This window comes from Chiloscyllium punctatum, chromosome 11 (assembly GCF_047496795.1).
Source record: "Chiloscyllium punctatum isolate Juve2018m chromosome 11, sChiPun1.3, whole genome shotgun sequence".
NCBI classification, from domain to species: Eukaryota; Metazoa; Chordata; class Chondrichthyes; order Orectolobiformes; family Hemiscylliidae; genus Chiloscyllium; species Chiloscyllium punctatum.
Window position 1 is genome coordinate 62,983,005 of NC_092749.1, and position 13,217 is coordinate 62,996,221.

Below are 13,217 nucleotides of genomic sequence, written 5' to 3' on the forward strand. Positions count from 1 at the left end.
AAAAGCTACCCTTGTATAACCAATATAATTCTGAGTGCTGTATGTACCCAATTTCCTCTTTTTGCCCAAAGTGCATCTTATCACCATACAGTTGCAAAATGGTACCTAAATAACAAACGTTCAAATATTATTTTGGATTGAAAATAAACCACAACTTAAGACAAAATAAGACAAAAATTGATGTACCTTTGAGAGAAATTGCTTCTGTCAAGCTTGGCAAAATATATTCAGTGAGAGAAATACTTTTATCAGAGTACCCCCAAGCAGCAACTGCATCTGCTAAGATCTCTATTCGCTTGTACCTGGAATTGTGTGTAGAGATTTTGACTAATATTTGCAAAAACCATAATTTACAGATAACATTAGGTAAGAATAAAGGTTGTCAGAGTTACATTCAATATAAATAAAATTTTGAAAGTATAAATGACTTTTCATACTAAAGTTTCAGTTTTAAAACGCTTAAATTTAATTTTGATAGGTTTCCTTCCAAATTTTGTCTTTGTTATGATGCTCCATCAAGGGATTGATCATTTCATCATTTATTAATTTGTCTATATATTGCTCAAAACATATAGTCATTAAATTATAGAGTAATTAATGACAAAGGAGGATACCAGGTACAGTCAATGTTTTTGTGAAGGTTGGAAGCCTTTTAAAAAGATGGAAAAAAAATTGCCTGAAATGGAAATTCATGCAAAGTAGGGCATACAGAAGGATCCAGACTGGTGGATACAGTGCTAGAAGTATTATGGTTCGGTTGAGCAGGAGGATTAATATTGTGGTCCCAGGAACTGCCAAACCCCAAGGACCATCCTTAGAACAGAATTTGAGCAGGTGACCAAAACGGTCAACTAACTCCTGAGTTGGAATCATTTATAGAAGTGATTGCTCTGTTCCCCACTCTGGTTTTAAATTCAGGTATAATCCAGCTTCCTTTTTGATGAGCACCCTGCAGTCATTTTACAGCTGCTGGGCTGATAATTGGCTGGTTGAAAGTCTTTCATCCCCATCAAGACGGAAGTTGTGTTCCCCACCAGACGGTCAGTAGATCTCTAGTTCCAGTGGCGCTATTGGGAATACTGCCTACTGCTGGAACTAAAGGCTGTCCCTAAAGAGGTGCAATGTACCCAGATTTTAGATGAGATTCCCTACAGTGTGGAAACAGGCCATTTGGCCCAACAAGTGCACACCGGCCCTCCGAAGAGTAACTCACCCAGACCCATTTCTGTCTGAATGATGCACCTAACACTATGAGCAATTTAGCATGGTCAATCCACCTGACCTGCACATGTTTGGATTGTGAGAGGAAATCAGACCACCTGGAGGAATACCCACGCAGACACAGGGAGAATGTGCAAACTCCACACAGACAGTTGCCTGAGGCCGGAATCGAACCCATGTTCATGGTGCTGTGAGGCTGCAGTGCTAACCACTGAGCCACTGTACCCGCCATCCCCTCCCCCAAAGTAAGTCTGTGGTTTTGTCAGGATTAGAATGTCAGAGTCCAATGAGGAGTACAGGGTAGGGCTAGGTTTTTAAAGCGGGGAAAATTGTGGGTGGTGGGTTGGGAATCTTGCTTGGGGTACTCAAACAGAAAGTATACCATCATCTCCCAGTGTTTCCCTATAACCCTTGAATCCCTGATACCTCAAGAATCTTGTCTATTTCAGCAATGAATATATTCAGTGACTGCTTCCACAGCTCTTTGGGATAGAGAATTTTAAGACTCACGATCCATTGTTATAAACTCTATACTTTGCAAAACGTTCATGATTTTGAGGTATCCCTGTAGGTCTAAGTGAAATCAAGAGTTCAGGAAAGAGTATGTCCTAGTTACTGAATACTTTCTGTGAACTTACATGGCTGAGACTGCTAGACAGACACAATACATATAACAGCAAAGCTATGACCTAGGCTGCGACTTAACACTACTATTGCGATGGGAGCTTGACACTCAGAAAGAACAAAATGGAAACTAATTGGTGTCAGGTTACAGTTTGTGTTTAGCAGCATAGCAGACTTCTTATGAGGAGAAATAACAAATCTCTCTCTGGAAAAGATCAGCTTTCTGTCTAGCAGTTAAGAAGAACTCTAGCTGCCGTTGATGAAGTTGTAAACAGTGGTATCAACTGTTTAAAGAGATATTCATGTTTTTGTTGTAATATCATTTGTCTGTTATTGCATGCATAATTTTACATTTGATTTTTGGAAAGTCAGTGGCTGAGCAACAACAGACATTTAAGCTGCTATTTATAATGCTCAGCAGAAAAAAATTCCAGTCAAAAAGGACTCAATGAGATGGATGATTCACTCACAGATACCAAATGTAGTCAAGGAGACTACCCAATCATAAACCATGACGTACTAAGCAGCGGAAACTAATGTTAGGCTAGAGAATTGGTTTAGAAACCAACTATATTAGAAAGCTAATATAGAAAGTGAAAAATGATTATGAAAATAAACAGGCAGGAAATATAAAAACAAACAGCAAGAACTCTGGAGGTGTCTAAGAAAAAAGCTAAACTAGTGTGAGACCCTTCAACGATGCAACTGGGGAATTAATAATGGTGAACAGGCAAATAAAAAATAATTTAAATAAATATTTTGCATTGGTCTTCATGTTGGAAGACACTACATGTATGCCAAAGATAACAGATATGTAAAGTTCCAATGGAAGGAAATACCATGAATATCTCTATAACGAGGGATAAGGTATCTGACAAATTAATGGACTGGCAGACAGATTGCCGGGACCTGATGGCCTATATCCAAAGGCTTTAAAGGAGTGGCTGCAGAGAAAGTAGAAGTATTGATGTGAATGTTCCAGAAATCTTGGAGGGTACCAGCAAATTGGAGAAATGCTAGTGTGATGCCCTGTTCAAGAAGGGAAGTAGACAGAAAGAAGGAAACTATACTCCAATTAACCCAATACCTATTGTTGGGAAAATGCTGGAGTCCATTATTAATGAAGAAATAGGAGGACATTTAGAAAAACTTAACACAATCAAACAGGGTTACGAAGGTTTTGTGAAAGGGAATCATAGTTGACAAAGTTTTCTGAGGATATAACAAGTTGAATAAATAAAAGGGAACCGACAGATGTAGTGTACACAGAGACATTTGATATAAAGTTATTCCCCAGTTAACAGCTCATGGTATTGGGGATAATGAATTAGCATGGTTTGACATGTGGAAGACAATCAGGATTAGTGGATCTTTTTCAGGTTGGAAAGACATAGATGTGGAGTGTAAGGCTTAGTCCTAGAACCTCAATTATATTATCTATATTATTGATTTGGATGACAGGGTGACGTGTTATGTATCAAAATGCGAATATGATACAAAAATAGGTGGGAGGCCATAAGGAATCTGCAAAGGGATAAAACTAGTGAAGCAACAAATGTAGCACAGGGGATCTAGATGTCCTTGTGCATGCAGGTGCAGCAAGTAATTAAGAATGCAAATGTAATTTTGGCCCTTATTGCTAGGGGATTGGAGATTTTTTTAGAATATAAAAGTTATAAAATATGGAAGTCTTGTTACAACTGTAACATCGGCTGCACCTGGAGTACTTGGTAGGTGTAATTTAAAAAGAATGTAATGTAATTGGAGACAGTTCAGAACAGGTTCATTAGGCTAAATCCTGGGATGAAGGGATTGACTTATCAAGGACAGATAAATAGGTCAGACCTTTATTATTCAGAGTTTACAAGAATGTGGAGTTGTTTCCACTAGTGAGGGAATCTTGAACTAGGGGGATATAGTTACAGATACTGATTTAGGACTGAGATGCAAAGGAATTTCTTCTCCCACAGTGTAGTAAATGCTTGGAATTCTCTGTCTAAGAGAGTTTAAGCCTGGGACAGGTCATGCATAATCTTAATGTTGGGACAGGTTTGAGGAGTTGAATTCCCTACTCTGCTCAAATTCATAAAATGTTTACCTTTAAGTAGCCGTCATTAATTTTAGTTACCTGTTCCTTTTCTACCATAAGTGTAAGAATTCTTACAATCTGTTTTTATATTCCTGAATAGTTTACAGCAACAAAAAACTTTTGGAATATAGGGGGGCGGTATTATAATGTAGCATAAAATATTAATACTACAGGCCTGCGTGCACCACTATCTGGAAGTGATTCTGTTAGTATTATTCTTGAGATTCTTGTCCTTATCTTTTGTTGTAACTATTGAAATTTTCTTTGTAGGAAACTAACTTTATTTCTTTTTGGGTCCAATTCAAATCATACCTGCTTCCTTCTCCTTTCAAAACCTTATGTTAATAATGTCCTTTATTAATATAGGAAAATTCTAAGCCTTAGAATTCAGTCAAGAAAATTAGATTCCCTATAGTGTGGAAATAGGCCCTTCGGCCCAACAAGTCCACACCAACCCTCCGAAGAGTAATCCACCCAGACCCACTTCCCTCTGACTAATGCACCTAACACTATGGACAATTTAGCATGGCCAATTCACCTAACCTGCACATCTTTGGACTGTGGGAGGACACTGGAGCACCTGGAGGAAACCCTCACAGACATGGGGAGAATGTGCAAACTCCACATAGACAGTCACCCAAGGCAGTAATTGAACCCGAGCCCCTAGCACTGTGAGGCAGCAGTGCTAACCACTGAGCCACCATGCCACCCCATGCTGAAAATAAATGGTAACTTAATTGCTCATATTAGACATCAACAAAATATTATTTTTGAATACCTGAGTTTGAGTTGCTTATTCAACATGTCCAGTACTTCCCATTGTTGCATTTTCTGATTAATATCTTGGATTATATTAGTTTTGATCTGGATTGGCACATATTTAGTTTCTTTTGCAAATTCTAGGCTCTTGAGTTTCTCTTCCAGGTTCCTTAGGTGTTTACATAGATCCTCGACATTTATAGATTCCTGCAATGTCAGACCTATTACAGAAACAGTGCAAAAGAAAATACAGCTTCAAAGCACTGTACTGCAGCTGCTTCCTGTTTACATTAAAAAGTCCTGCCTACAGAATGCATAGCCAATAATTGTTCCATTTATGGTTGGAAGGACCTAGATGATAATTAAATTGATATCTTGACAAGACTCAAAATATTGTTACTGCAGCATATTGATATTTGGTTTGGCATTTCTAAACTGCAGATTTCTAACAATAGAAACAAATTATGCCGTTTAAACTAAACTGTGGGAAGCTGTGGTAGTCCCGTAATTTTGTGGTCACAAGCAGCACAGATTATAATCAGGACTAGCAGCAAATGTCCAATTCTTCACATTCTGACTCTTTCAAACTAGACCACTACAATACGGAAATAACAAGCAAAAATTCCTCACAAGATGGCATAGAAAATTAAAGGGACAATCGCTCTTGTACATCTCCAAGCTATCCTTTCCTGTCATTTGTAAGGTCCTGGAACCAGGCTGTCATCTTGGTTATGGCTGATGTAAGGTTTGAGGGATTCAAACAAGAATAATGGAATAATATAATTCAATAGCCATTTAAATACAAGAATCTTTGGAAAGTGAGCACTTATCCTATATTAAACATTTAAGATATAACAAAGTCTAAAAAGATACTTCAAAATGTTTAGACAAATTTCAGACCTGGAATACATGTAATATGGAAGACATCTTCCTGTGGCGGTAAAGTCTGCTTCGTTTGCTCCTTTTGAACATCTCTTGATCTTTTTACTGCCTGCAGGTGAGCTTCTAATTCAGCTGTATTTTGTTTAATGAGATCAATTCTGTTAAAAGAATTCCATTATTTAACAAAATAAGAAAGAACTTACATTTATACAGATTTTATATTCACCTCAGGTTAACAAAAAGTGTTTTGCAAGCCACAAAAAGCTTATTTTTTTATGAGGATGAGTGAAGAATTCTTAATACAATTTTTATTTGCCACAATCCTCAAATAACCATTTTTTTCTTGGCGTGATTTTCTATCAGGTCCCTCCAAAGGTCACACTTCAGCTAAGAGGTGGGCATACAAAATTTATCTTCTAATTATTCCACCTTTTTCAAGTGCGTTGCACTGCTAATTGCGAAAACAATCACAGAGGAAAATCAGAGGTTGATTTTCTTCTATCTACTAAAGTCCAGCACATAAATAATTTTGTGAAGTTTGGACCATGGAATCTTAATACCTTTTAGGGAAGTAATTTTTCTCATCTTAAATGGGCAATCCTTTATTCTGAAACATTGCCCCTTTCTCTAAATACACTTCATGAGGGAAAACATCCTCTTAGTATCTACTTTGTCAAGCCACTTCAGAATCTTTTATATTTCAATAAAGTCAGATCTCATTCTTCGAAACTGAAATGGGTATAAGTCTAGATTAGAATGGTGCTGGAAAAGTACAGCAGGTCAGGCAGCATCCGAGAAGCAGGAAAATCGACGTTTCAGGCAAAAGCCCTTCATCAGGAATGAGGCAGGGAGCGTCCGGGGTGGAGAGATAAATGGGATGGGGGTGGCTGGGGAGAAGGTAGCCAAGAGTACAATAGGTGGATGGAAGTGGGGATGAAGGTGATAGGTCAGAGAGGAGAGTGGAGTAGATAGGTGGGAAGGAAGATTAGCAGGTAGGACAGGTCAAGAGGATGGTGTTGAGCTGGCAGGTTGGAACTGGCGTAAGGTGGGGGGAGGGGAAAATGAGGAAACAGGTAAAGTCCCCACTGATGCCCTGGGGTTGAAGTGTTCCGAGACGGAAGATTAGGCATTCTTCCTCCAGGCGTTGAGTGGTGAGGGAGTGGTGGTGGAGGAGGCCCAGGACCTGCATGTCCTCGGCAGATTGGGAGGAGGAGTTGAAATGTTCGGCCACGGGGCGGTGGGGTTGATTGGTGCAGGTGCCCTGGAGATGTTCCTTAAAGCGCTCTGCGATAAGGTATCCAGTCTCCCCAATGCAAAGGAGACTGCATCGGGAGCAACGGATACAATAAATGACATTGGTGGATGTGCAGATGAAACTTTGATGGATGTGGAAGGCTCCTTTGAGGCCTCGGATGGAAATGAGGGGAGAGGTATGGGTGCAGGGTTTGCAATTCCTACGGTGGCAGGGGAAGATGCCAGGAGGGAGGGTGGGTTGTTGGGGGGCTTGGACCTAACCAGGATTTCATGGAGGGAATGGTCTTTGTGGAAAGCGGAAAGGGGTGGGGAGGGAAATATATCCCTGGTGGCTGGGTCCGTTTGGAGGTGGCGGTAATGTCGGCGGATGATGCGATTTATGCGGAGGCTGATAGGGTGGAAGGTGAGAATAGTGGGTGTTATGGTTGGAGGGATGGGGTTTGAGGGCGGAGGTACGGGACATGGATGAGATGTGTTGGAGGGCATCTTCAACCACATGAGAAGGGAAATTAAGGTCTTTAAAGGAGGCCATCTGGTGTGTTCTGTGGAGGAACTGGTCCTCCTGGGAGCAGATACAGCAGCAGAGGCAGAGGAATTGGGAATATGGGATAGCATTTTTGCAGGAGATAGGGTGTGAAGAGGTTTAATCCAGGTAGCTGTGGGAGTCGGTGGGTTTGTAAAAAATGTCAGTGTTACGTCAGTTGTCATTGATGGAGATGGAGAGGTTCAGGAAGGGGAGGGAGGAGTCAGAGATGGTCCAGGTGAATTTAAGGTTGGGGTGGAATGTGTTGGTGAAGTTGATGAACTGCTCAACCTCCTCACGGGAGCATGAGGTAGCGCCGATGCAGTCATCAATGTAGCAGAGGAAGAGGTGGGGAATGGTGCCGGTGTAACTACGGAAGATGGACTGTTCTACATAGCCAACAAAGAGATAGGCACAGCTGGGACCCATGCGGGTGCCCATGGCTACCCCTTTTGTCTGGAGGAAGTGGGAGGATTCAAAGGAGAAATTGTTAAGGGTGAGGACCAGTTCAGCCAAACGAATGGGAGTGTCAATGGAAAGGTACTGGTGGGGACATTGGGAGAGGAAGAAATGGAGGGCTTGGAGGCCCTGGTCATGGCGGATGGAAGTGTAGAGGGAAATGGGTATAAGCCCAACCGCAACCTTTTTCCATAAGTAAATTTCTTCATGCTAAGTGTCAGTGTAGTGAATCCTTCACATATCTTCAAAGTGGCTCTCCACTTTACTGAATATCTTTTCAACTGGAAGTTGAGTAATCAGCTGGTTGCTTAGGATATGGGATAGCTACATAAAATTTGGAAAGAGACACATTTCAGAAACCTGAGAAAAGAGACATGAAAAGAAAACAATTCATGTTATATGACCACTAGATGTAAAGGTCATCAGCATTTTGAAGATATACTTCGGATGCCTGGATATGACTAGAAGCAACTTCAGTAAGCATGAGCCAGCGTTTCCAGAATAGCTCAGATATGCTGCATTGTGCATAACATTGTGTACTAGCAAAATCTGAATACTGAGGATGAACAAAGAACAGCCTCTTTGGTTGATTCTGAGGGTGAAGAAAATAAGAAGGGGAACTAGTAAGAGGCAGAGGAAGATGCCAACAATGCATTAGCAGAGGTGCACATTGTTGTTTGGGGCTGCTCTCATTATTGAGAGGTTCACTCCAATCAGCAAGAATCTTGAAATGTACCCTGCCTAGCACTGTCTCATTATATGTGCAGAAGCATAGACTAAGCAGTAAGATGAAAAAAAAAGTGCACATGACATCACCGTACCTATTCCATTTTCTAGCTAGTGAAATGGGGATGATTCTGGATCAGGTGTCAGTGCAGACAGTGATCACTCCAGAACAACCTCCCTAGGAATATCAACACAACTTACTTCAAAGGATTTGAAGTCAGACTTAAAACCTGACTGTTGATGTCAATAATCATGCAGTTTCATCCATGTTCATGTTAGTTGAAGGAATCAATGCAGCAAATGTCAGAATGCTACACCAGGTTTTCTGTTAATTGGGATGCAAAGCTAGTTTTCCAATCCTTAACAGTGCTACTGCCTATAATTATACTTGCTAGCACCACGGCAGATGTGTCTGCTCAACTTTAGCTTTCCATTGACCATCTTGGCATGCATAACTTCCTATAAATACTTTTGTATTGTACATAGAACTATGTAATTTGAATGCTTTCAAAATTGTTAACATTGATTAGGTAGTAACATGTTCCATTTGTGAAATTAGATCTGATGTCACAGCTTCCATTGATAATTAGCTTTTACACAATCTTCTGTTAAAACAATATAAGTAAGCCTCTACCTATGGATGCTCAAACCAATAGGTATTTGGCCTGCTTGGTTGATCTTTTTCTACTTTCTACAACTGAAAACCTGCAAATACAAGGAGACATCCATGTGCAAACTCAACACTTACTGCAAAAACATAATTGCGTTACTTGAAATAACTCTTCAAAGGCTGGCATCCCATCACTAATCATGCTTTACTTACAAATGCATAGCCTTTGAGTATAGCACTGCCTCACCTTGAGTCAGACATTAAGTGGACCCAATATCTCTGATATTCATCCTTTTATGTCAACCAAATTTCCCTGATTGGACCAGATTAAGAGCCCCAATCAAAGAATTCATACTCTAAGGTCCAGCTGGCTGACCTTGTTGCAATCACTAACCACTAAATATTATCATTCATCTGTGAAACAAAAGCAAAAAAAGCTGCAAAATAGACTGAAAATGCTTTTAGTTGTCATTAAACAGGATTCTGAAATGTACTTATTTTTCAATGCCTAGCAATTCTGAATATCCAATTTCAATATTAAGAACCACAAATTAGTTTTATGGGGTCAGAATATTGAGAGATTAAGAACTGGATTTTACACTGAGGCCAGCTTCTTGCATCCCAAAATAAATTTTAGCGGCAAGTTACTTCGAATTGGTTGGCTTGTTGTGCTTTATCAAGTAACAATCCATTAATTAATATGAGATAGATCATCTGTCCATATCTGGATTAGAGTGGTGCTGGAAAAGCACAGCAGGTCAGGCAGCATCCAATGAGCAGGAAAATCGACATTTTGGGCAAAAGCCCTTCATCAGGAAGAGAGGCAGAGTGCCTGCAGGGTGAAGAGATAAATGAGAGGAGGGTGGGGATGGGGAGAAAGTAGCATTGAGTACAATAGGTGAATGAGGGTGGGGATGAAGGTGATAGGTCAGAGAGGAGGGTAGAGTGGATAGGTGGAAAGGAAGATAGGCAGGTAGAACAAGTCATGGGGACAGTGCTGAGCTGGAAGTTTGGAGCTGGGGTGAGGTGGGGGAAGGGGAAATGAGGAAACTGGTGAAGTCCACATCGATCCACAAGCCTGACCACCCTGGCCGACCCATTGTCTCAGCATGCTCCTGCCCCACCGAAATCATCTCTACCTACCTCGACACTGTCCTATCCCCCCTTGTCCAGGAACTCCCCACATATGTTCGAGACACCACCCATGCCCTCCACCTCCTCCAAGACTTCCGTTTCCCCGGCCCCCAATGCCTCATCTTCACCATGGATATCCAATCCCTCTACACCTCCATTTGCCATGACCAGGGCCTCCAAGCCCTCCGTTTCTTCCTCTCCCGACGTCCCCAACAGTACCCTTCCACCGGCACTCTCATTCGTTTGGCTGAACTGGTCCTCACCCTTAATAATTTCTCCTTCAAATCCTCCCACTTCCTCCGGACCAAAGGGGTAGCCATGGGCACCCAATTGGCCTCAGCTATGCCTGTCTCTTTGTTGGCTATGTAGAACAGTCCATCTTCCGTAGTTACACCGGCACCACTCCCCACCTCTTCCTCCGCTACATTAATGACTGCATTGGCGCCACCTTGTGCTGCTGCAGGTATTTGAGCAATTCATCAACTTCACCAACACATTCCACCCTGACCTTAAATTCACCTGGACCATCTATGACACCTCCCTCCCCTTCCTGGACCTCTCTATCTCTATTAATGACAACTGCCTTGACACCGACATTTTTTACAAGCCCACTGACTCCCACAGCTACCTGGATTACACCTCTTCCTACCCCAACTCCTGCAAAAATGCCATCCCATATTCCCAATTCCTCCACCTCCTCCGTATCTGCTCCCAGGAGGACCAGTTCCACCACAGAACACACCAGATGGCCTCCTTCTTTAGAGACCGCAATTTCCCTTCCCACGTGGTCAAAGATGCCCTCCAACACATCTTGTCCACATCCCACATCTCCGCCCTCAGACCCCTTCCCTCCAACCGTAACAAGGACAGAACCCCCCCCCCGGTGCTCACCTTCCACTCTACTACCAACCTTCGCATAAACCAAATCATCCGACGACATTTCCGCCACCCCCAAACGGACTCCACCACCAGGGATATATTTATTTCCCTCCCCAGCCCTTTCCACCTTCCACAAAGACCATTCCCTCCATGACTACCTGGTTAGGTCCACGCCTCCCAACAACCCACCCTCCCGTCCTGGCACCTTCCTCTGCCACCATAGGAATTGCAAAACCTGTGCCCACACCTCCTCCCTCACCTCCATCCAAGGTCCCAAAGGAACCTTCCACATCCATCAAAGTTTTACCCGCACATCCACCAATATTATTTATTGTATCCATTGCTCCCAATGCGGTCTCCTCTACTTTGGGGAGCCTGGACGCCTCCTAGCAGAGCGTTTTAGGGAACATCTCTGGGACACTCGCACCAATCAACCACACCACCCTGTGACCCAACATTTCAACTCCCCCTCTCACTCAGCCAAGGACATGGAGGTCCTGGGCCTCCTTCACCGCTGCTCCCTCACCACCCGACGCCTGGAGGAAGAACGCCTCACTTTCCGCCTCGGAACACTTCAACCCCAGGGCATCAACGTGGACTTCACCAGTTTCCTCATTTCCCCCACCTCACCTCAGCTCCAAACTTTCAGCTCAGCAATGTCCCCATGACTTGTCCTACCTGCCTATCTTCCTTTCCACCTATCCACTTCACCCTCCTCTCTGACTTATCACCTTCATCTCCACCCCATTCGCCTATTGTACTCAATGCTACTTTCTCTCCGCACCCCCCCCCCCCCCCCACCCCCACTTATCTCTCCACCCTGCAGGCACTCTGCCTCTATTCCTGATGAAGGGCTTTTGCCCGAAACGTCGATTTTCCTGCTCCTCGGATGCTGCCTGACCTGCTGTACTTTTCCAGCACCACTCTAATCTAGAATCTGGTTTCCAGCATCTGCAGCCCTTGTTTTTACCATCTGTCCATATCCACAAGACTATTCTATCTCATCAAGTTGTTAGTGGAGGCTACCATTGGTGCTAAAGGTAGACCAAGGAGATGTGCCAATATGTCGCTGGAACCAGGCTGCCAGACCCCATGACATGGAAGTAGAGGGCATGTTGGACATGAGGAGACAAACCTGCAAGTGGGGGTTTCCAATTGACACACTAAGGCAGTTGTAACAAGCAGCCATTTCACTGATCAGCAACTGCAGAGTTAAACCTGCCAGGCAACATTGGGCACAGATTCCGCCTAACTGCCTATTAAACAGAACAGCAACTTCTTTACACCATTGGGCTGAAGTATTTTGTTTACTTTGACAGATGTATGAACACCCAAGAGGATTGTGTATTTTTACGTAGATTTTGAAGCAGATGGTTCATGTTTACAAAATTGTGAGGTGTTCATGTTATTAAAGATGCTTACAAGTTTTATCTACATAATGGATACTAGGGAACATTTAGTATGAGGAGGTGATCAGAATGTTAGAGACTACAGGGTTACGGGGTAACCAGCACTTAAGGGAGGGTTGGAGTGGTGAGACGGAAATGGGGGGGCAGGGGCGGGGGGGGGGGGAGGGAGGTGACAGGACAGGACAGTGAGTTGGCTTCACAATTATATCCAGGAGATGGGCATTTTAACCTGTTTCCTTCTCATTGGCTTGTGTCTGTCTCAAGCTTGCCACAGAAGCTGGCAGGCCTGACTCCAGCCAATTCTTGACATTCCGTCATGAAAATAGCTTTGGCAGGCACTACTGGATAGGAAGTGGAATTGTGACTCTCATGACTGTCAATTCTTGTCTCTAAGATGAAAGATGATTGGTCTTTGGACTCAGTTAAAGGGTTAGGATTGGGCCTGACTGTTTCCTCTAACACTAAAGCTTTCATGGTTTGTGGGGTTAGTTCAGGAACACTCCATCAGCATGAGGCAGTCAAGCATATAGCACTCTCTGTGTGCATATTTTACATCCAACGGTGGTACCTAATATGAATTCCAGCATTGGCTATCATAGTAGGATCCCATAGACCACATTCCAACAGCACAATTAGTCCTGTCAGCAC

At 42.8% G+C, this 13,217-nt stretch overlaps 1 protein-coding gene across 3 annotated transcripts in view; it reads right to left on the bottom strand.

The window, feature by feature from the left end:
- The window catches only part of LOC140483040 (clathrin heavy chain linker domain-containing protein 1-like), a 59,693-nt gene that overhangs the window by 35,485 nt on the left and 10,991 nt on the right, over positions 1 to 13,217 (bottom strand). Inside the window, exons 3-5 of one of the 3 annotated variants that reach the window (XM_072580935.1) lie at positions 5,594 to 5,733; positions 4,713 to 4,914; positions 187 to 302 (exon numbers count right to left, since the gene is read on the bottom strand). In XM_072580935.1, coding sequence (XP_072437036.1) covers positions 187 to 302; positions 4,713 to 4,914; positions 5,594 to 5,733 — 458 coding nt within the window. The remainder of the gene's footprint in view (positions 1 to 186; positions 303 to 4,712; positions 4,915 to 5,593; positions 5,734 to 13,217) is intronic. The other 2 variants (XM_072580936.1, XM_072580937.1) reach the window with 2 other exon arrangements.